Source organism: Nomascus leucogenys, chromosome 16 (assembly GCF_006542625.1).
Source record: "Nomascus leucogenys isolate Asia chromosome 16, Asia_NLE_v1, whole genome shotgun sequence".
In the NCBI taxonomy this organism is placed as follows: Eukaryota; Metazoa; Chordata; class Mammalia; order Primates; family Hylobatidae; genus Nomascus; species Nomascus leucogenys.
Window position 1 is genome coordinate 27,129,992 of NC_044396.1, and position 25,295 is coordinate 27,155,286.

General features: G+C 41.5%; 1 protein-coding gene across 2 annotated transcripts in view; it reads right to left on the reverse strand.

Moving 5' to 3' along the window:
* Window positions 1-18,605, reverse strand: part of ZBTB10 (zinc finger and BTB domain containing 10) — a 42,007-nt gene extending 23,402 nt beyond the window's left edge. Inside the window, exons 1-2 of one of the 2 annotated variants that reach the window (XM_012496043.2) lie at window positions 17,038-18,605; window positions 2,593-3,481 (exon numbers count right to left, since the gene is read on the reverse strand). In XM_012496043.2, coding sequence (XP_012351497.1) covers window positions 2,593-3,481; window positions 17,038-17,133 — 985 coding nt within the window. In that variant the 5' untranslated portion in view covers window positions 17,134-18,605. Of the gene's footprint in view, window positions 1-2,592; window positions 3,482-15,140; window positions 16,760-17,037 lie in introns of those variants that run through there. The other variant, XM_003269482.4, reaches the window with a different exon arrangement.
* Window positions 18,606-25,295: the final 6,690 nt, after the last annotated feature.

A 25,295-nucleotide genomic window follows, 5' to 3' on the forward strand; every position in this document is an offset into this window, starting at 1 on the left:
AAAAAAATATGTAACGCTCCCAAGTGATCCCAACGTGCATACATGATTAAGAACCACTGCTATATACAAAGGGTTGGCAAGTTTTACTGGAACACACCTACCTTCATTTGTTTACCTATTACAAATGACTGCTTTCATGTCACAAGTGGCAGAGTTGATGAGCTGATTTTTATGACCAACAAAGGTGAAAGTCTTTTTTTTTTTTTTTTTTTTTTTTTTTTTACTGTTTTAGCCCTTTACAGTAAAAATTTGCCAGTCCTTGGCTCCATATCATATTATACCCCAACCATAATGCTCTTTTGAGACCCACTTATTTTTTCCACCAAATAACACTGGTGGCACGGATAGAACCAAATTTGTGAGTTAAGCAAGGTTCGGATACCAAACTGCTATCAATGAAATGAAAATAATCCTTTTTAAGAGATGGCTGGGCACGGTGGCTCACGCATGTAATCCCAACATGTTGGGAGGCCAAGGTGGGTGGACTTGAGGTCAGGAGTTCGAGACCAGCTTGGCCAACATGGTGAGACCCCCGTCTCTAGTAATAATAAAAAAATTAGCCAGGCGTGGTGGCATGTGCCTGTAATCCCAGCTACTTGGGAGGCTGAGGTAGGAGAATCGCTTGAACACAGGAGGCAGTGGTTGCAGTGAACCAAGACTGTGCCACTGCACTCCAGCCTGGGCAACAGTGAGACTCCGTTTAAAAACAAACGAACAAACAAAAAAACAAAACAGATGTAAGAGATAAAGCATATTAGACCACCAATTAATTCATGATAGAACTAGTCCATTGATACAACCATGGCTAGGAGATACCTGATAAAAATTGCTAGTAATGTTATTGTTGAAAGTATGTGTTGTGGTTCATTATCAATGCTTTTCTTTAAACACTCCAACTATACGTGGCATTAATTTTTTAAATGGGGTTACTGCTGATTAGTTACCATCAAACAACCGCTACACCCAAAACATCTTATTTATTCCTTTAAGGTAAAGTGTGTATATTTAAAAACACTACAGGGTTCCCACCATACTGTTAAATAGAAATAATCCATACAGCAGAAAGACAACGTAGCTCTAATGAGAAATTTGTCAAGGTCTTCTATATTAAGACAAAACAAAGTGCTAGCTAAGGAGTCTATCTACCCTTAATACTTCATTTAACCAAATTGTCTCAGGGATTTTATTGTTAAAACTTGATATAAAGTACAAGGGAAAAAGATATATAGTATTCATTATATATACACACTTGCTGATTTTCACACAGTAAAAATTTCACACACACACACACACACACACACACACACACAAATTCCTACCACTGAAAGCTAACCCGAATCTTAAAAGCCAGAGGAACATTTCACAGGATTACTATGGCATTTTGCCCTCTGGCAACTAAAAACAGTGATTCCTTTAACAGAAAATACTCCATCCTCAGATGACCACCATCATATAAATCAGACACCGAACAGTTATGGTGCTTTGAAGTGAAAAAAACAAGCATTAAATAATGTATGACAGTGGTGGACAAGCCTCAGGTATGCATAGGAAACCTCAAACCCACTGAGCTTCTTCAAATAAAGATATGCACAGCCAGATTAAACTAAAAACAGTGGTCTTCTCCTTCTTTTAAAAAAATTCTCACCATAAATGTGATTCTCTAAGATTCCTATAGAACTTTTGGAGAGAAACATATGGAAGAGAAAGGCCTCAGAGGCTTTGCAATGAATGCAAAGGTGAATGAAAATCAGGTGACAGTAGACAAACAAAATAGCTTCTATGGTGAGAACAGAACAGTAGCTAGATGCTCTAGGCCAGGTGTGGTGGCTCATGTCTGTAATCCCAGCACTCTGGGAGGCCGAGGCAAGCAGATCAACTGAGGTCAGGGGTTTGATACCAGCCTGCACAACATGGTGAAACCCCATCTCTACTAAAAATACAAAAATTAGCTGGGTGTGGTGGCATGCACCTGCAGTACCAGCTACTCAGGAGGCTGAGACAGAAGAAGCGCTTGAACCTGGGAGGCGGAGTTTGCAGTGAGACTCCAACCTGGGCTATAGAGCGAGACTCCAATTCAAAAAAATAAATAAAAAATAACAGAAGAACAGTAGCCCTAAACAAACTAGAATACCATAATCTCATAATTGGCAAAATTCTCTGAAACACTTAAATATGTTTTAACAGCCAAAAACAAAATAAAAAAGGTTAAGGGGGTCTCTGAAATGACAAAGTGATTATATATTACAACTAAAGATTCTATCTTTCCCAGCACTGGGTATAAAATAGTGAGCACAGAGGCTAAAAATGAGGAAAGTCAAAGACCCGTATATGCAGCAGAGTCCACGTTCCTTAACAATATATGCAATACCTGGCAATTAATACATCTTTTGATAAACCCACATATGTATGTGTTGAAAAAAGACAAAGAAAATATACCAAATGTTACGTGTTTGAAAGATGTCCCCTCTTCTTCTGTAAACAACTTTAGTATTACTTTATAATTAAAATAATTCAATTAAAAATATACTTCAAGATTATATCCAACTAGAATTAGGATGAACAAGGAAGTATCCTTGTATATACAATATTTACCTGGTTCTTCCTTGATGAGTAGTGTATTTTCTTCTGGATAGGCAACAGGTGGCTGCATTACTGAGCAATCTTCTAAATTCGTTTCATTATTAGGTGGAATATTATAAATAAATCTTTTTGTAGTTTGGTTTTTCCTCCTTGTTTTGCCAGTCTCTTGAATTCCCTGGGAGCCCATATTATTCCAAATAAACACTTTTGTTTGACCTTCAGATTCATTTTCAGCCATTTCAGGAGATCCGTCCTGGACCCAACTACTGTCATTCATTTGGTAGTTTTCTATTTGGCCCTCGTCGACATTACAACCATCATTTTCAATCTTTACATTACTGGCCAAATTGGTAAGATTCCGTGTTGCCCAAAAACTGGCAATTTTTTGATCCCGTGATGAAGACAGACCATCTCTATTAACTGGTTTTCTATTATTATAGTCCACAACTACAGACTCTGGAGCTTCTGATTTAATGCTTATATTTAAGGCATCTTTAATGAAATTTCGGCAAGTTTGAACGACTTCACTCATTTGAAGATAGCTGGCCACTGTCATAACTTCAATGGCATTTTGGCTTGTGAGCACCAGGTTACCAGAATACAAGAAGTCCAAGATGACTGAAAAACCTTGAACTGCAGCAATATCTAAGTGGGTAGTATTGTTTTGGTTAGGGCTTTCTTTGTTTGAAAAGCAATATAAAGTCTTAAAGAAACGGCTGCCTGCAACCAGGATGTTCTTATGAGCTTTGAAGATTTTTCCGCTTACCACAATGCTGACATCACAAAGAATACCTTTCTTTCTCTGTTCATTTAGTTGTCGCAGAAGTTGATAGCAATAAGAGTTCTCATTTGGCCTACTATTAAAGTCACAGTACCCCTCCTCTGATGGTATTTCTGACTCCTGTAATTGGATAAAAAACATTAATATTAAACTTTATTGACTTTTTAAAAAACTCCCAAACCAAGGAAAACAATTATCAAGTTTTTAAAAAGCGATAATCAAATATATTAATTTATGAGTAATCAAGAAATGGAGTGAACAGTGGTGGTGCAATCCACAGCTATTATTAAAAAAAAAAAATCAAACACATCTGACTGAAGATCAGCAGGATTTCATTTTAAAAATAACATTCATCATATTATATGTTTCAAATATAAGCTAAGAACAGGAATTGAGAATTTCTTAAAATTAAAATTAAGAGCAATTATTTTCTTAAGGAAAGAAACTTTCATTTACAGGAATTAAATGAGTTTGCTTTATCTCTATAGGAAAGCAACAGTCTCCCCTGATTGAACTTAAAATATCCAAGTTATATTTTATGCTAGGCATATCACCCTATCTACTATTAATAAAAAGGTAAATTTTAAGTCTTGGCAAACATTAAAATCAAACAGTTTAGGTCAACGAAGTTAATTAAATCTAACTAGAGATAAAGGCAAGACCCTAAGGGGAAAATTTGCTTCAACTATAGGAATATCTGGTTATATAATTTCCTATCAACTTTCAAAATGCTTTATCTCTTTCGGGTCATAAATACTATAAACTGAAAGGTAAATTAAAATTCCTGAATTCAAAATTCTAAATGTTTATAAATTTTGCTTCTTATCATACAGGTATTCATTATAGTTCTACTTGGCATCACAATTAAAATTGTGTGATATAATTGTAAGAATAAGAGTATGATGTAGAATTCAGAATGCTGTCTGTATCAGCTATTAACTGGGTGTCCTTGGAAAGTCACTATCCCTGAGCCTTTTCCTTAAACTATAAGTCAGTATTACAAATGTTAATTAAAACTTTATGACTTTCCTCATACAGTGACTAGGTGGGTAAGCTCCCTCAAGGCAGAGCTGAATATCCCTCCAGCACTTTGATTAGTGCCTGGCACACTTTGCTAAACGAATGAAGTAATCATCTCTTTCCCAAAAGAAAAACTGCTTAGACCATTTGTAGTAGAAAAGATAGCTGAAAATACTGACCTTATTCAAGTGTCAATTCTTTGGCAGAAAATATTAAGTTAAACATAGACCATTTCTATAAAATAATAAAATATATACACACTACATGGATCTATGATTTTACAAGCATGGAGAAAAACATGGAGAAATAAATACTAGAGTGTAAACAGGCTCAAAGGACTGACATGCTTAGAAGAGAGGAAGTGGTGTAGAGATGACAAGACTGCAAAAGTAGTCTCACAAACAATATCCTAAATGGTGGATTCTTAAACAATCACGAAACATGACTTAATGCAATCACGTGCATGGCTAAATTATAAAAATTTTAGCTTTACTTGAGTCCATGTCACAGGAGGCCACACACACTGTCATCTCAATTCTCTGAAACTAACCCAGTCCATCTAAAAATTATAGTGCTTCTCCCAGGTATGAGAAGTCAACTGAAAGAACCAAAATATTAATATTCCAGAACATGGCCAGGCATGGTGGCTCACGCCTGTAATCCCAGCACTTTGAGAGGCTGAGGTGGGTGGATCATTTGAGGTCAGGAGTTCAAGACCAGCCTGGCCAACATGGTGAAACCCTGTCTCTACTAAAAATACAAACATTAGCTGGGCAGTAGTGGGGCGTGCCTGTAATCTCAGCTACTTGGGAGGCTGAGGCAGAGGTTGCAGTGAGCCAAGATCACGCCACTGCACTCCAGTCCGGGCAACAGACTGAGACCCTGTCTCAAAAAAAAAAAAAAAGATTCCAGGACACAACTGTTTCACTGTGAAAACGGAATAGTATGAAAAACTCTGTGAATCTGGGGTATATGATCACTACAGAATGAAGCACACAAAGTAGAGAAATTTCCTCATTTTCGACTGATCCTTGGCAACCTTCCCGTACCCTTCTTGTGCCAAGTGTGTAATGCCCTTATACCAAAAAACTCCCATCCATGCCCCCCCACCATATAATAATGTTCCATGCTCTAAATTAGCTATTTTCTCCTCCTACCAAAACATCCAATTCTGCAAAAACTGTTAAGTCATGGATAGAGGAATCAAAACAAGTCCATTCATGAGTAATACCCTTATTTTTGTTTTTGGGGAACTGGAGAAAGGAAGTAAGGTAATAATAAGACTTATTTAACCTAAGCTCTTGTACTAAACCAGTATGTTGTATTGGATTGTTGCAAATATTTGGTTAAAAGAAAAAAAAAAAACCAGTATGTTGTGAAATTTCGTATCATGTAGCAAAGAGAAATGAACAATTTAGGACTTGTGTGAAAATGTAAAGAATGATACTAAAAACACCTATAACAATTACTTGGACAGTGTAACCTTCTACAAAAGCATCATTCTGTTTACTTGGTTTCCCTTTTGAGACTGAGTAAATTTTATTAATTTGCCTATGCTCTCTACAGAAATTACAAATAAGGGGGAAGAATCTTGCTTTGATGCAGGCTCAACACTAAACTTTGTTACACAAGCTGTACCTGAACCCAAGCTCATTTGGTTCAATGTTCTATCTACCACATATTATAGTAAAAGTATGAATACTGTATGAATATTTGGAAGAAGCAAAAGTTTTCAACACTGAATATCTGGCAGCATAGATCTATGAAGTGTTTGTGGAAGCAGTGAATTAGCATGTACAAGTCAAGAACTGCCTAAAGTCTGTATATCAAGCAGCTGAAAACACTTCAGGAGGTGGCTATGCCTACTGTAGCAGTCATAACACGCTATGGTCACTGCATCCTGAATTTTCTGGGCCAGTGCCAATTGTTAAGATTCTCTGCCTTTATCATACCAAATGTCCTAATTTGTATAACTAAGACAAAAGCCTATCCACCAAAATATCTGCCCATTCTACTTTGACACAAACTGTACAAATTAAACACTATTCAACCACTATTTTTTCTCATTACTATGGTACAAGAACAAGAACATTAATGTCCCTTGCTTTTATAACCAACAATAGCAATTTCTTGTTCACCACTGATTAAGGCACTATTCCATGTCTGCAGCAGCTATTAAATATGCCCTTCAAAAAAAAAAAAAAAGAAACCACATAAATATGCCCTTCAAAAAAAATGAATTATTTCCAACAGTATGTGTACTCTCTAAGGAGATTATTATTAGAGGATTTGGGTAAAAGAGCTAAATAAGCACAAAGCACTAAAATAAACTGCCAATATTATTTGCTAAACTCAATAAATTAATAAGTTCTTAGTGCCAGAGACAATATCTTAAAGTAGGTCCCTAATAACTCCAGGTATCTTTGCCTCTTTGGTTCCTTCAACGTTCTATGTCCACTTTTAGTATACCGATAACATCAGATATCACTGATAAGTTAAAAAAAATTACTATTTCCACAACTGGTCTTTTCAAATGTAGTAACCTTTTCTAACCTCTCTCCCAAACAGGAAAACACGATTAGTTCAGACATTAGTCTAAACTGGCTAAACAAGGAGATTTTAAAGAAACAGACATTCAGAGCTAAATATGAAACCTTGAATTTTTTTATTTGTAAAGATGCCCTTTAGTACAACTTTAGTCCGGATGAGACGTCAATTATCAAGTCTTCCAAAATTTAGAAGACATAGATAAGTGTCCAGTTAGTTAAAATCCTTATAACCTATTATCTAGATGTTCAATATTTCCAGAACATAGGCTACAAAACAGTAAATATTTTACTCAAAGGAAAACGCTTGAAAAGTCCTAACTTTACATATTTATTTAATAAGCATTAAATGAATACCTACATTGGCCAGGGTCTACACTGAGAACCAAAATGATTCAGTTGCTAATTTGAAGTTTCTGTTAGTGGGTAAGACTCTTAAGGTGTTATAACAGCAGAAAGCAGGTGTATCTAATCCAGTTTTTTGTTTTGTTTTGTTTTTTGTTTTTAAAGTGTAGGGATGCTTTTTGGAAGAAACAAGACCTGAGCAGAGCTTTAAAGGATCCAAGAGTGGGATGGGTGGATGAGCACTTCAAGTAAATGAGACAGCATTTAAAAAAAAACAAAAAAAAAAACCCAGCATTTTAAAAAAAACATAAGATGGTCTATAGCATCCTCAAAAGTTAAGATTTGTAAAAGAACTTCAGTGTGATTTTCTAAAAAGCCCTATGGAATGCAAATATGCACTTGGGCACATTTCAGACATAAATGTCCATCCATTTTGACCAGATTAAAAAAGAGGGCCATGTAATCTCAGCACTTTGGAAGGCGACAGGATGGCTGGTAGCCAGGAGTTCAAGACCAGCCCAGTCAACATAGCAAAACCCTATCTCTTAAAAAAAAAAAAGAGATTTGAACCCCCTTCCCCCTCCCAAATATTAGAACCATTGCTATAGGCACCTTACAGAGTTTTCAGAAGCAGTGATATAATTGAAATAGCAAAGAGGAGAGATGACTATGGCAGCAAGGTAGAGATTTATTATCAAGGAATGAAGACTGCAGATACTGCGACCAGTTGGAAAGCTATTTTTCCTTTTTTTTTTTTTTTGAGACAGTGTCACTCTGTCACCCAGGCTGGAGTGCAGTGGTTAGATCATGGCTCATTGTACCCTCAACCTCCTGGGTTCAAGGGATCCTCCTGTCTCAGCCTCCCAAGTAGCTGGGACTAAAAGGTGTGTGCCACCATGCCCAGTTATTTTATTTTTTAAAACTTTTGTAGAGATAAGAGTCTCCCTGTGTTGCCCAGGCTGGTCTCAAACTCCTGGGCTCAAGCAATCCTCCTGCTTTGGCCTCCCAAAGTGCTAAGTTTACAGGTGTGAGCCACGTACCCTCTGGAAAGCTACTGTTAATAGGGCAACATACATGCAAGAAAAAAAGACCTTAATTAGGGAAGATAGATGTCAATGAGGTGTGAAGCAGAGCCTAGAAAAATAGCCTAAAAATCATCAGAACTTGCATGATAAAACAGATGTAAGGGGTGGAGGAAGAGAATAGGGTCATCAGCATTCTAGCTTGGGGCCTAAACAACACAGCCAACTTGTAGAGAATACAAGACCATCACCCAGTCTCCTACACTTTCGCGGCGGTAGAGGAAGAGAGGCTAACTTCAGTTACAAGTAATAGAACGTCAAACAGCACACCTGCAGTCAATCCATTAATGATAGGAAAATGTTATTCAGTTAAAGAAACAAGCAATTAGTATTTACTACCTTACTCAGTTAGCCCTTTTCCAATAACTGAATTAGCAGAAAAGACATTTCCAACACAAACATTTAAGTGTAAACTAAAAGCATTGAAAACATAAAAATCTTTATCACTCTGCAGCAACCCACTGGAATATACTGGAAGAACAAAAACAGCAATTTCTATTTCCAAATTTTAGAACAAATTCATTTTATAGAAGGAAGACAAACAAGGCCATAGCAAGTGTGATGCCAAACAAATACATGCTAGTGGCAATGACAAATTATAATAGTTGGTAGAGAAAAAGACAAGAAGGTCTCTTTTGCAGTTTTCTGATCACCTCTATATCTTTGAGTGATGGCATCCCTCTCTGGTAGCTTAAGTACTATCCCCAGAAATTCTAATCCTGTAAGTGTTAGGGAGCAGACAGACGATGGTTATTCAGGTTACTTTTTATTTTTTATTTTTGAGACGGAGTTTCGCTCTTGTTGCCCAAGCTGGAGTGCAAGGGTGTGATCTCGGCTCACCGCAACCTCTGCCTCCTGCGTTCAAGTGATTCTCCTGCCTCAGCCTCCTGAGTAGCTGGGATTATAGGCATGCACCACCACGCCCGGCTAATTTTTTTTTTTTTTTTTTCCAGAGATGGGGTTTCTCCATGTTGGTCAGGTTGGTCTTGAACTCCCGATCTCAGGTGATCCACCCCCCTCGGCCTCCCAAAGTGCTGGGATTACAGGCTTGAGCCACCGCGCCCAGCCTATTCAGGTTATAACATCCTGCCAACCAGTTCTCTCCTCAAACTCTAAACCCACATTACACACTACGCAGGTGCCTCTAGATTGCAACACATACACATTTGATAATGATTCTCCCCTGCTTAAAACTGTTATTGTTGCCCATTTGTTAAGAGAATAAAAGTTAATGTTTTCAGCATGACAGGAGATCCTCCATGACCTCGAGTTTACCTATTCAAACTTGATTTTTCATCCTGCACAGCAACCAAACTCTCCCTTCTCTAAAATACCATTCTTCACTTTCCTCAGGCTGTGTGTGTGTGTGTGTGTGTGTGTGTGTTTTCTGAGGCACAGTCTCGCTTGTCGCCCCAGCTGGAGTGCAGTGGGGTGCCTCCTAGGTTCAAGTGATTCTCCTGCCTCAGCCTCCCAAGTAGCTGGGATTACCGGCACTGGCCACCACGCCTGGCTTATTTTTGTATTTTCAGTAGAGACAGGGTTTCACCATGTTGGTCAGGCTGGTCTCGAAGTCCTGACCTCAAGTGATCCACCCGCCTCGGCCTCCCAAAGTGCTGGGATTACAGGCGTGAACCACTGCGCCTGGCTCCTCCTCAGGCTGTTTCTAACAGCATTGCCTAAATGCCCTACCCACCCTGGTCAACACCTATTAAATGCAATTAAAATTCAAGAGTCAGTTGTACAAGCTTCTTCCAACCTTTGCAGGTAGAACTGATCACTCCCTTAAGAATCTTCAGGCCAGGCATGTGGCTCACGCCTGTAATCCCAGCACTTTGGGAGGCTGAGGTGGGCAGATCACAAGGTCAGGAGATAGAGACTATCCTGGCCAACATACTGAAACCCCGTCTCTACTAGAAATACAAAAATCTGCCTAGCATGGTGGCGTGTGACTGCAGTCCCAGCTAATCAGGAGGTTGAGGCAGAAGAAACGCTTGAACCCAGGAGGCGGAGGTTGCAGTGAGCCGAGATCACACCACTGCACTCCAGCCTGGGTGACAAGAGTGAGACCCTGTCTCAAAAAAAAAAAAAAAAAAAAAAAAAAAATTCAATGTACTCTGATTATATACTGCTACCATGGTATCTGCGTCTTTTTTCAGTCATGTCTCTCTCTCCTTACTAAACTACAAGTTCCTTGAGGGCAGAGAGAATGATTGTTTTATTTATAGATTTTTATCTCCAGTGCTTTGCATCAACCTAATACAGCTAAATTTAAGATGGAGAAGGAAGCTAACCCTAGGAATACAGTAAGGTATACAGTCAGACACTGCTAACAAGTTTGAAAAGCGTAAGGGCTATGAACTAGCTGTTACTGAATAAAACACAAACAATAAATTATATGTAAAATATATAAATAAGAAACAATAGAATTTAATGGGCTACAGGCTCAACTCTAATCGATTTTTCCTCAGTGAAAGGTCTTTCAGACTTTCTTCCTAAAGTGTTAAAAACCAACCAACTAACCAACCAACCAACCAACCTTCCGCCCTTATTTCTGCCAAAAACAAATTAGGCTGATAGATCTGCCTTACATTCTTTGTTTGCTCAGCTACTGACATCAATATATTCCAAGTGGAAATTTCAATCAGATCGCTAGTCTGAATTCATTACTTAGTTTCTGTAAAGGTTAACTAAATTTACAACAATAATATATTTGGGTGCATATTTCTCCTAGGAAGAGTTGACAGGATGTGTGATTTAGGCTATGAAAATTTCACAATTAGGTAGAAAGTGGTCTAAACCAAGAATAAGTGGTAATCACTGTTATTAAGGAATTTTAAAGTCTTCTGGGCCAAATGGTCAGATACTGAACGAGCTAATCATTAAACCTGACTCTGACGATGTAGTCAATTGTTACATTGTTAGTCAAAATTAAACTATTAATTGTCCCTCATATCCTTATAAATACAGGGGGACACCTCAGAAACAGAAGTCTTAAAACACAGACTCAGAAAGCATGTTTTAAAAGACTCTCCCATGAACAGTCCACAATAACCAAGGTCCAATTAACAGAAGGGTTAACTTTTTGGTCACTACCAAGGGATTAACAAAAAGATACTTTTCTTACTTAAAGGAAAGTAACCTTTCATGACATACGGTTATGCATCACTTAACGAGAGGGATATGATCTGAGAGATGCATCGATTTTGTCACTGTGCCTTAGCGTACACAAACCTAGTAACCTACTACACACCTAGGCTATACGGCCGGGCCTATTGCTCCCAAACTACAAACCTGTACACTATGTTACCGTAAGGAATACTTTAGGCAATTGTAACACGATAGTATTTGTGTATCTAATCTATCTAAACATGAAAAAGATACAGTAAAAATATGGCACACCTTATAGGGCACTCACCATGAACAGAGCGGTCATGCCTGGAAGCTGCTCTGGGTATGTCAGTGAGTGGTGACTGAATGAAAGGCCTAGGACATTACTATACACTGCTGTAGATTTTAAGAGCACCATACACTTAGGCTACACTAAGTACAGACAGGGTTTCACCATGTTGGTCAGGCTGGTCTCGAACTCCTGACCTCAAGTGATCCACCCACCTCGGCCTCCTGAAGTGCTGGGATTACAAAACAAAGTGCACTACAACTTTACGGTATCACCAGGTGATAGTAATTTTTCGGCTCCACTATCATCTTATGGGACCATTATCATATATGCAGTCCATCCTTGAGAACATCATGCAGTACATGACTGTGTTAAGATGTGGCCAAATCTCTCTCAGAAACGGGACTCTGAGAAATAATTGGGAAAATAGGAGTTTAGTACTCCTAGACTCAAACTGATTTCTTGCCTGAAGAATTCTAAAACTCTCATTTCCATGTTTTTAAGACAAGACATTAAGAGTGTCTTTGTGAAGCTGAGAAATATTGCATGTATGAGAAATAGGCTCAGTATGTTCAAAGAACCTGATGGCCACAAAGTCTCTGAAGGTATAAAAAGAAGAACTGATTGGTGATCAAAATGAGTAATAATGGCCTGGCTCAGTGGCTCACACCTGTAATCCCAGCATTTTGGGGAGGTCAAGGTGGGAGAATTGCTTGAGTCCAGGAGGTTGAGACCAGCCTAGGCAACATAGTAAGACTCCCGTTTCAACAAAAAACTTAAAAATTAGCCAGGAATGGTGGCACACACCTGTAGTTCTAGCTACTCGGGAGGATGCCTGAGCCCAGGAGGCTGCAGTGAGCCTTGATCTCACCACTGCACTCCAGCCTAGGCAAGAGTCACTGTCTCAAAAAAACAAAACAAAAAGGTAATAATGATAATAAATAACGGCACTAAGTGGTTTTGTGCTGGCACATATACTTTGCATACATAAGGAAACTAGAAGTTAACTAATTTGCCTGCCCAAAAAGTAGAGATTTAGGAGCAAAGTCCTCTGACCTTAAGCCCAAGTAGACGCTTACATTACGTGTTGTGTTATACTGCCTCCTACAGGTAACTGGAGACTGCAGAAGAAAGAAAAAAAAATGACTGGGTCTGCCCAAAAGAGTAAAACAGATCAGGAACCTGTCACTCATGTTGAGACAAACAGATATTTATATAGGTGGTACCTGGGGTTGATAACAAGATATCCCCTCAAGATTAGTTATAATGAAACTAAGAAACGATTAGGATCAATTCAAATTGAAAACACCCAAAATCCAATCAAGGAGACCAATATATAACCTTAGGACACACACGACTTACTAAAACTGTAGCCCTTAATATATGTATATTGTATAGAATGTCCCAAAGAAAGAAGATGGCCTGCAGATTGCATTGATGGGGGAATTCAAAGGAGTGAAGAGGAAGAGAGTCGTACTTCAGCTCAAGTTTAGAAAGGCTTTTCCTAGGAATTCCAAGACGCAGATACAAACCCAGAGGAGAAGAATACACCCAAGCTGAGGCTACGTTAAGGTTATCCAATTAATGCCCCTTCTTCTGATTTCAGGTTCACTAAAGGAGCTAATTATAATTTGCATTCCCATTCAGATTTGTCTACAGGAAGAGACTATGCTGATAGAGGAATTGGTCCATAGCAGATTAAGAAAATTCATCCCATTTAAAATTTTCTAAGTAACCAACCTAGCCCTATTTGGAAAATTAAACTTTCATTTTCACAAGTCCCCTGCAACTCCATCATCTTACTACATAACTTCAGGAATGTTACTTAACCCTTTAAGGCTTTAGATTCCTCTTGTGTAAAATGGGAACAAAAATTAAATACTTTGCAGAATAAATATGCACGGAAGACAAGGAACTGTTAGTTCCATTTCACTGTATTGCCCAAGCTCACAAAGCTAGTTAATTGCAGAAAGCTGAGATCTGAACCCAGATTTACTCCAAATCCATTCTTTTTCCATTACGACATTCCTTACAGGCTCTAGTCTCAGTTGGGTCTCCCCAGACTCTTAGGACAATTTACTTAACCTTTCTCGGCCTTGTATCTTTAAATGACCTTCCTTCTAGGGCTTAGGCAACTAAAATGTGTGCAAAACAACAACAAAAACCCTACTACACTGTCCACCGGGGCGGGGGCGGGGGATCACCCTGTGCTTTAAAGTTAAAGCCCTAACTTCTGAGAAACATGGGTGCTGTGTCTGTGGGGTTACTGGTGCGCCTAATTAACCCCAAGGTAAGTGTGCTGAACGGCAAAATCATTCCAATAAACAGACTACTATCCAAGAGCTAACTTTATAAAACCAACGACCAATACGAAAGAATGAATTCCATCCACCACCACAGATTGCCTTAAAGTCAAAAAGGGAGGACTGATCAACATCTGTTTCGCTTGAATACAGATTATCAAAATAGTAAAGCTTACTATCTTTAGACTGGAAATGTTAAAACAAGGACTAAGAACTAAAGTACAGCTTACTTGTTTTGTAAGCACTTTCACGGTGTTTGGTAAATAAATTCCCTATCAATCCAAATCCACTACTTGATACAAATAGCTACACATTAAACATTTCTAATGCTAAGTTTAAAGTACTTAATTGCAAACTGCGTTTAAAAATCCTTCTGCAAAGCAACAGTACAAAAAAAATCTCAGCACAAAAATCTAAGTAAAAGTAAACAAGTAAAAACTACAATAATTTACCAAAACCAGGCCGTGGTAAGAAAGTTCAACACAGATTAATTTAGTAAAATTATTCACAAGAGCGGAGAGTTCCAAATAGCATTCTCTACATTTACATACTGCTCTCATACTTCACATTATCTTGATTTCTTATAAAGAATTTTTTCGGCTGGACGTTTTCCTGAAAGGGGTCGCCTTAAAGGTAAACTGTTTAATACATTATTCAAAGAGTTGCCCGATTTGACTTCGACCAGCACACTAAACGTCTGTGAACATAGACCAGCTTCTCTAAAATCACAGCTAATAAAATTTTTTTACCGCAAAGTCAGCCTTTTAAGTTAAAACCTTCAACCTCACTTTCTTTTTGATTCAATCTGATAAGAAATCTGAGTCATAAAAAAAAAAAATCCAGCGCTACGACAAGACAATTGTCATTCCATCCCCTTCCCCCCACAACACATACGTAACTTTTCAAAACTTGTTCCCAGGCTTTCTAAACCCCCACGCATAAGCTTCCCGCACCTCTCAACTGGAACGATGTCTTCACCCAGGAAAATGGTTTTGAGTTTTTTTTTTTTGGGGGGGGGGGTGAAGGGAGTGCTGATAAACCTTTCCCTAAAAGATCTCAAAAAAGTAGGAGCAGGATATACTGTACCTGGGCGTTGGCTTCGTGGAGTTTGTGCTCGGTAGAGACGTGGTGTCTCAGGAGGAGGGTTTTCTTGTAGTTGCGGGTCCCTCGCGAAAGCTCATCATGCCCCACTTGGGGAAGGTCCACGCTTCCCCCATCTGCAGGGGTCTTTTGGCACCAGCCGCAAGACATAAGACCAGTATCCTTGGAATAGCGCAGCCAGGGAAAGTCCTTGAGCCAGGAGGTCTGGAAGGAGCATTGGAGCTTCTGCATTAGAGACTTGGGCCGCGCGAGCGGGAAGTGCTGGACAGTCTCTCCTTCGCCAGCTCCCACACCGCTGCCCTCCACTTCGTCCCCGCCATCGCCGCCCGACCGCCTGCTGCTGCTGCAGCTGCCGCCTTCCGCCCCGCTGCCGTCGCCCAGGCTCGCCCCCTCCTCCTCGTCCTCGGTGCTGTCGCTCAGGGACGCGCCGTCCTGCATCAACTCCTTCCCCTCCAGCGCGTCCAGCTCCAGATCCACAGTAGCCGGCCCTCGCCCATTGAAATGCCTCAAGGGCCACGCCGAGGTCTCGGGGCGGCCGCGGCTACTGCCATTGTTGCCGAGACCCCCGCCGCCGCCGCCTCGGAAGGCCAGAGTCCGACGGTTCCTTTCCGCTAACAGGGGGCCCCCCGCGCCACCGCCGCCAAGCGAGGTGGGGCCGCCCGCGTCTTGGGGGAGCAGCAACTCCTTGGTTTCCTCGGTGGCGCCGGCGGCCGCCCCAGCGGAGGCCTCCAGGTCTTGGGGCTCCAGGCCCTCCAATTCCACTTCCTCGTCGGCCCCCCGCCCATTAGGCGGCTGAAGCGCGGGCGGCGCTGGCGGCGGGGGCTGTCTCGGCTGCGGCTGCGGAGGCCAAGCTGAGGCCTCCCCGCCAGCGTTATTGTTCGTGGAGCCGCCGCCGCTAGCGGTGACCAACCCGCCTCCTCGGAACGCCAGCGTCCTGCGGTTCATTTCACTGAACGACATGGCGCGCGCCGCCGCCGCCGCCGCCGCCCGGTGCCCCGGCTCGCGCACGGCCTCCAGCCGCGTCCCGCGCGCTCCCCCTCTGTCTCGCCCCCGCCCCCGCCCCCGGCGTTCCGGTCTCGCGGGGCTCGGCCTCGCCCTCTCGCCCGGCAGCCCGGCTCGCGCTCGCTCCCGGGGCTGTTGCACGCGTCCGCTGCCGCTGCCGGGCCGACGCCTCCGGCCGCTCTCTCGTCCTCCACCCCCGCCCCGCCGCGCTCCGGGCAGCGTCCCGCGCGGAGAAGGGGGCGGGCGGCGGAGAGGTGAGGAGCGAGCCGGGGACGAGAGAGGCCTTCGAAGTTGAGCAGCGGAGTGCGGGGAGACCCTCCGCTGCCCCCTCTTTAAAGCCGCGCGCACACACCGACCCTCCACACAGATATCCTTCCTCCGCGCGCCGAGGAGTCCCGACGCCGCCGCCGGCTTCGCAGGCGCTGAGGGTGAGAGGCACGCTAAATTGCTCGGCTCCGCCACATAACGAAGCGACAATAAAGCCGGCGGAGCGTTTCCGTCCGACCAGGCCCTGGCGGAGGTCGAATGGCAAATGAACAACGGACCGTGCGCCCACAATGCACCGGGGTAGCAGTAACCGCTGGAGGGGGAAAGGGTGGGGGCCGGGCTGGGGGAGGGGGGCTGGGCTTGGGGCTGGGCTGGGGTGGGGTGGGGGCGCCAGGGGACCGGGAAAGGGGCTGGGCCGCGCCTCTGGCCTGGGGGCGGGGGTGGGGCCGCAGGGAAGGAAGTCGGCCGAGGGGCGGGGGACAAAAGGCCGGGCGGCGGGCTGGGGGTCTCAGGGAGGGGGCGGGCGTGTGCGGCCGGGGCCGGGCTACGCGGAGGACAAACAGCTGGCGAGTGTCAGGGTCTGGCCGCCTCCCCGCTGCCCACACGCACCTACCCGCGCCCGGGACGCGCATTTTCCTTCTCTCGCCACGAGTTCACCTGGGACTTTGCAAATAACTGTGCGGTGGGAGCTGCGCTCCAGCCTTGTCATTTGCTGAGGGTGGGTGGCGGTGCCCAAGGAAGTGAACTTATTTTGTTCCTTCACAAAGACTGGACCAGGCGGTGCCTTTCACGCGAAGAGGTTACGACCACGGACACAACCTCCTTTGATGCATTGTGCGAGGCAGCACCTCGGGCCCAGGGCAATAATCATTTCACAGAAAATGCACCGCCCCGAGTGTCTTATTGCTGTGATGAAATGGAAATTTAAATAAAAGGTCGAACACGTGCGTTCACTGGGAAGTATTGACATGGGTGTTACATCACCAGCAGCCAATCAGATAACTCCAGTCGTGTTTATACTTCTACAACCACCTTGTGAGTATTACAGTATGTTATAACGTTATAAATATTAGGCAGGGTTTTCCCCAGGAGCGGGGAGGAGTCTGCTTCTACAGACGTTGTGAGCGGCTCCGAAGATTGTGTGTTTAAAGTCAACAATTCATTTTTAACACTTTTTTCGAACTGTTTACATTACATGGACTTTAGATTGATTCCGACAGAATGAACTGGAAATGAAATCCCACAATTATGATCGTAGTAGAGTTTTTTTTTAATTTTAATATGCTAAATTTAGCAAACACTAAAGTGTTAAGACTCATCTGACAACGTGAGAATTTAAGCCTATTTCAGGTTAAGAAAAAAAAGCTGTTTTCAAGTTATGGAGGGGCTTTTTACTCTTAAGCGACATATGTATTAGAAGTTGAATCACGAACTGATAAAATGCTCAAGATAATTGTTGACTAAAAAAAGAATGTGGCAGGACAAATTTTTTACATTAACATGTGCAGAAAATGAGAAATATACATGAACTCTACAGTTATAGATTAATGGGAAGGGTTATGTTAAAGGCTTGAACCTCGTAAATAATATATTAATGTAAATAAAGTTATATATGTTTTATGAAGAGCAGGTGTTACGATTTTTAGATCCTCTAGTTTTATGATTCTTTCTTCAAAAGTTCTTTTTCTATTTCAAAACTAAGAGCAATATGTAAAGCTTTGTATAATATGGAATATGGTATGTATTTCAAGGTTACTTTAAAAAGCAAGCTTTGGCTGATCCCAAGGTAGTGAATTGTCTCAATTGGTTATTCACAGTTGGTTGCCCGTTGTGCCACTCTTTCCCCACTTCCACTTGACTAGTCTTTTAAAAATAAATAAATATTTAAATAAACAAGTCTTCTCAAACATATTATAAAAGACTGTTTTTCTTAATATTTTTTAAATGGACTAACATGAATCCACATCCAGACTCATATTAATTGTATAGATTTATTCAAAGCAACATTCACTTGATTTACTGTAATTTTTAGTACCTGTGTTGATGAGCAGTGTTGTATATCAAACAAAAAACATTGGTTTTATCTTACTGATTACATGTAATTTTAATATAAAGAATGACAGTACTACCCTGCCACAAGAGGATTTTGGCTTTGAGTTATTTTTCCAGTAATAAACCTATTGTCACCTGGCCACCAATGATCAAGAGCTTGAAATTCTGATATAGTTCCTCAGGTGGGTATAGTTGTAGGGTGTTTTTGTTTGTTTGTTTGTTTTGTCCTGCTTTGTTTTAGTTGCCGGGAAGTTTAAGACACTGGAGTCTGTGATCTTGACCTAATTTGTACCCTTAAGAAATAAGAGAACTCTGCCTAGTGAGGCTGTATATAATATGTGCCACATATGGAAGAATGCCATAATAATACTTGTGCTCTGTTTTTAATGCATGTTTTTTTTTTCATTCTAGGCATTTTGAAAATAAATACATTTATTATATTTTAATCACCACAGCCTCCACCCCCATAAAAAGAGGGAAGAGTTACTGAAGCTAATTATTTATCTAGGATCAAGGTGATGGGAAATGAAAATGGACTTAAAAATTTTTATTTTGCTGGGCACAGTGGCTCATGCCTGTAATCCCAGCACTTTGGGGGCCGAGGCGGGCGGATCATGAGGTCTGGAGTTCAAGACCAGCCTGACCAACAGGGTGCAACCCCATCTCTACTAAAAATTCAAAAAATTAGCCAGGCGTGGTGGTGCTCGCCTGTAATCCCAGCTACTCAGGAGGCTGAGGTAGAAGAATCGCTTGAACCCAAGAGGTGGAGTTTGCAGTGAGCTGAGATCATGCCATTGCACTCCAGCCTGGGCGACAGAACGAGATTCTGCCTCAAAAAAAAAAAAAAAAAAAAAAAAAAATGAATTTTTATTTCAACTCTAAAGCTTGTTTTCATTCCAAAACTGTTAAATTCAAATCTTTGCTACTTCTCATCTCATATCCTAGTACATAGTAGGCACTATATAAGTTTATGTTACTATTATTTTTGCTAATAGTGCCAGAGTCAACCGAAAACGTTTAAATCCATAATTGTGTTGTGTCAGAACTGCCTTTTTCTCAGACATAATATCTTACCTTATGTTTTATAAAATCCTCATTGTCTTCTATCTGAAGTTATGTTTAAACATGGACTAATTAGGAATGAATGACACTAGATTCGAGTGGTACAAATAAATGACTTAAATTCTAGGACCACTGAACTAACAGTATCAGGGTGATGCGTGTGTGTGTTTGTGTGCGATTGAGTATGCATGCCTGTGTATTTATATATTTATCATTATATATATGTGTGTATATATATATATGTATATATGTATATGTATTCAGTTTTCTTCCTCTAAGCCCTGGAGGAAGGTGGAAATCAGAAACAAAGCTCAAGGGGATACTAATCACAGATGTCTCAGAATACTCTGTAAGAAGGGAACTTTGAGTAACAGAAGGGGATCTCCTACACTGTAAATGGAGTTTTTAGGAATTCCCCAAGCCCTTCCAGTCTCCTGCTAGCAAGCAGGGATGTGTTCTCCCCTCTAACCCCTATACTTATTGTTAGGGTACTACCATATTCAAGGGAATTCCCCGTTATGCTTAACCAGGGGAACCCCTTAAGAATGGGGCATCCCCAACCAATTTGTCCCCTAATTTCACCTTACCCCACGTAAAACTGCTGTAGATTATACTTGTTACTGGCTCACCATATCTCTGTGATGGGGCTTAGCTTCTATACCTGGCCCAGCTGATCTTTGAGGGTCAAACTTGACTGTCATTCACTGCCTTGGTAGAGAGGTACTTTGCCTCTTTAGGCTCTAGGGACAGTAGCCTTTCTGTCTGTGGGATTGACATGAGTTATCCACCAAAATGAAGCACATGAGAGCAGGGACTGTCTTATACCTCCATCCCACCCCCACCAGTACATAGTAGGCAAGTAGTAAGTGTTTGTTGAATAATTTATTGTATCTTCCCTTGCAGTCAATTTTGTTAGGCAACTTTTTCTTCTGTTTCCTTTTCCTTTTTTTGGGGGGGAGGGGGGGGGCTTAGTACAAAAATATTCTTCTTAAAGGTTCTGAGTGACCAGGCATGGTGGCTCACATCTGTAATCCCAGCACTTCGGGAGGCCGAGGTGGGTGGCATCACCTGAGGTCGGGAGTTCAAGACCAGCCTGGCCAACATGGTGAAACCCCATCTCTACTAAAAATACAAAATTAGCCGGGCATGGTGGCACATGCCTGTAATCTCATCTACTTGGGAGGCTGAGGCAGGAGACTCACTTGAACCTGGGAAGCAGAGGTTGCAGTGAGCCAAGATCGAGCCATTGCACTCCAGCCTGGGCAACAAGAGTGAAACTCCGTCTCAAAAAAAAAAAAAAAGAAAACTCATCTCTCCTAAAAATACAAAAATTAACCAGGCATGGTGGCAGGTGCCTGTAATCCTAGCTACTTGGGAGGCTGAGGCAGGAGAATCACTTGAATCCGGGAGATGGAGGTTGCAGTGAGCTGAGACTGCACCATTGTAATCCAGCCTGGGTGATGAGTGAAACTCTGTTTCAGAAAAATAATAAAAAATAAAGGTAGTGAGTTAATGTTGCCATTGCCTTTACATTAAAAATAGGAATAATCATAGTTAGATATAAATATTATTAGTGCCATTTTCTATGTAGTTTATAGTGAATTACAAACATTGGGTTTACAGAACCTCCCTGAGTTAATTCATGATAGGTATTATTACCATCATTTAACAGATGAGGAGACCCATGTGCGAAAAGGCTAAACAACTTGCTTAAGGTTATTGAATGAGGCAGAAGTTAAGTTTGTAAGATTGCAGACAGGAGTAATGCCCTGCAGTCTAAGGCACTGTTGGCTACTATATATCTGCATAACTGTGAGCTACAATAAATTTTAACTTTTCTTGTTCAATTGTCTCATTGAGGAAAAGAAAAAAAGGATCATCCCTTATTTCCAGTACCCAGAACTAACCACTGTTGTATACAGTCTCCTTTTTCTCTGTGCCTAGCTAAAAAAAAAAAATTTTTTGGTGTTTATAAGTTATAGATCCTAGATATTTGTGCTTTTAGTTAATATGTTTTAATATAATGAAATATTTTTTGTATCATTTCAATGACTATGGATATATCATAATTGATTTAACTAGCCGGGCATAGTGGCTCATCCCTGTAATCCCACCTTGGGAGGCCGAGGCGGGCATATCACCTGAGGTCAGGAGTTTCAGACCAGCCTGGGCAACATGGCAAAACCCTGTCTTTACTAAAAATACAAAAATTAGCTGGGTGTGGTGGTGTGCACCTGTAGTTCTAGCTACTTGGGAGGCTGAGGCAGGAGAATCACTTGAACCTGGGATGGGGAGGTTGCAGTGAGCTGAGATCAGCACCACTGCACTCCAGCTTGGGCAACAGAGCAAGACTCTTGTCTCAAAAAATAAAAAATAAAAATTTAAAAGTGATTTAGGCCAGGCACGGTGGCTCACGCCTGTAATCCCAGCACTTTGGGAGGCAGAGGCGAGTGGATCACAAGGTCAGGAGATCGAGACCATCCTGGCTAACACGGTGAAACCCCGTCTCTACTAAAAATACAAAAAATTAGCCGGGCGTGGTGGCGGGTGCCTGTAGTCCCAGCTACTCGGGAGGCTGAGGCAGGAGAATGGCCTGAACCCGGGAGGCGGAGCTTGCAGTGAGCGGAGATTGTGCCACTACACTCCAGCCTGGGCAACAGAGGGAGACTCCGTCTCAAAAAAAAAAAAAAGTGATTTAACCAGTGTTCCACTGTTAAACATTTCATTGTTTACAGGTGGGCTTTGTGGGTTTTTCTTTTTTTTACCATTATAAACAATTCTTCAGTGAACATCCTTGAAAGTAAAACTTTGTAAATACTATTTCGTTAGGGTGAATTCTAAAAAGGGGAATCTGTGGCAAAGGGAATGAACATTTTATAAACAAAGGATTTTTAAAGTGAACTAGGAAAAAGAAATCTGTGATATATGTGATAGACAAAGGCTTAATATCACTGATATACACAGAGGCCTAATCAATTTTAAAAACATAAGTATAGTGGAAGAAAAAATGTGAGGAGGACATGTATTAAAAAATCGTATACAAAGTGCTACCGTCTGAAACACAAGTGCCATGGCCTGAACATTTGTGTTCTCCCCAGAATTTATATGCTGAAACCTAAGCCCCATGGTAATGGTATTAAGAAGTGGGGCCGGGCCGGGTGCAGTGGTTCATTCCTGTAATCCCAGCACTTTGCGAGGCCAAGGTGGGCCGATCAGAGGGTCAGGAGTTCGAGAGGTGAAACCCCATCTCTACTAAAAATACAAAAATTAGCCAGGCATGGTGGCGCAGACCTGTAATTCCAGCTACTCAGGAAGCTGAGACAAAAGAATCACTTGAACCTGGGAGGCAGAGCTTGCAGTGAGTCGAGATCACACCACTGCACTCCAGCCTGGGAGACAGAGCGAGACTCTGTCTCAAAAAAAAAAAAAAAAAAAAAAAAATGTGGGGCCTTTGAGGTGATTAGGTCATGAGGACAGAGTCCACGGGAATGGGAGTAGAGCCCTTATAAAAGATGCTTGTGGAAGAGCTTGTTTGTCCTTCCACTATGTGCAGTGACAAGGTGCCGTCTATGAGGAACAGGCCTCTTCCAGACACTGAATCTGCTTGTGCCTTAATCTTGGACTTCCCAGCTTCCAGAACTGAGAAATACATTTCTGTTGTTTTTAAACTACTGTTTGTGGTATTTTGTTATAGCAGTCTGAACAGATTTAAGACAAGTGACTAGAAAACATTCAAAAAGATGTGTAGTCTTGGCCAGTAATCAGAAATCTGCATAAAAGTCACCATTGATAAGTAGTTTTTTTTTTTAACTCATCCAAGGTATAGTAAAATGAGCATAGTGGGAATATAGATAGGAACAAGTTTTCTGCTAGGTTGCTTGTATGTATCAACATATAAAATGTGTATATAACTTTTTACCCAGCAATTTCAGCACCAAGAATTTATCCTAGAGAGATGTATTAAGATGTCCATGTAAACATGTTTATTGCAGCACTGTTTACAAGCCTAAAAAACAGGATGAAGAAGATCCCTTGACCTTCCATTTATTCTATTCCATTCTATACTATTTATATGCATTATGGTACATTCCTATAATAAATTATTGACCAACCATTAGAAGATTAATCTTAAAGAGTCTCGCTTTGTCACCCAGGTCAGAGTGCAATGGCACAATCTCGGCTCACTGCAACCTCCACCTCCCAGGTTCAAGTAATCCTCCTACCTCAGCCTCCCGAGTAGCTGGGATTACAAGCGCGTGCTGCCATGCCCAGCTAATTTTTGTATGTTGGTAGAGATCGGCTTTTACCATGTTGGCGAGGCTGGCCTTGAACTCCTGACCTTGGGTGATCCGCCCGCCTCAGCCTCCCAAAGTGCTGGGATTACAGATGTGAGTCACCGCACCCAGCCAAAAGATCAATCTTTTCTGTCACCCAGGCTGGAGTGCAGTGGCGTAATCTCGGCTCACTGAAAGCTCCGCCTCCCGGGTTCATGCCATTCTCCTGCCTCAGCCTCCAGAGTAGCTGGGACTACAGGCACCTGCCACCATGCCTGGCTAATTTTTTTTTTTTGTATTTTTAGCAGAGACGGGGTTTCATCGTGGTCTCGATCTCCTGACCTCGTGATCTGCCCGCCTCAGTCTCCCAAAGTGCTGGGATTACAGGCGTGAGCCACCACGCGCAGCCAAAAGATCAGTCTTTTGACTGAAAAGATCAAGCTTGTCTGGGTGTGGTGGCTCACGCCTGTAATCCTAGCACTTTGGGAGGCTGAGGTGGACAGATTACCTGAGGTCAGGAGTTCCAGACCATCCCGACCAACATGGCGAAACCCTGTCTCTATTAAAAATACAAAAATTAGGCACGTGACACATGGATACATATGTAACAAACCTGCACATTGTGCACATGTACCCTAAAACCTAAAGTATAATAATAAAAATTAAAAAAATAAAAAAAAAAGACAAGAACACAAAAAATTTCTTTTGGCAGAACATGAACCATCATAACCAAAAGATAAATAAGTTGGAAAAAATATTTGTAACTCATATCCTAGATAACATACTCATTTTCCCTGTATATAAAAAGTTTCTGTAACGTGATAAATAAAAGCACAATAGACCAGTTAAAAAAAAAAAAAAAAAATTAGGCGTGGTGGCACATGCCTATAAGCCCAGCTACTCAGGAGGCTGAGGCACAAGAATCACTGGAACCTGGGAGGTGGAGGTTGCAAAAAATAAAAAAATCAGCTGGGTGTGGTGGCTCACAAGTCCCAGCTACTTGGGAGGTAGAGATGGGAGGATCCCTTGAACCCAGGAGTTTGAGGCTGCAGCGAGCTATGGTCACATGGCTGCCCTCCAGCCTGGGCAACAGAGCAAGACCTTGTCTCAAACAAAATCAATGCCATGGTTTTCCCTAGCATTTTGAAGGATAAGTACTGTTCATTCTTCTTTGTCTCCACTTATGAACCAATTTTGGCCTGCCCCCCAAAATAAACACAAAAGATTAAAAACCATGGCATTTCTTTTCTTAGAAAATTTCAATCTCTTTAAAACATTATTTATTTTACAAGAGCTTAAATTTACATGCATATTTTCAGAGAAACATCTGTCACAGTAACTCATACATTCTGGCCGTGCCCTCCTATCCATTCTCTACAGAAGTCACTAATCTTTTCAAAATGCAAATCTGATCCTATCACCCTACCCACACTCATGATTCTTGATCCGTTCATGCCTAAAACCCTTCAAAGTTTCAGTTATT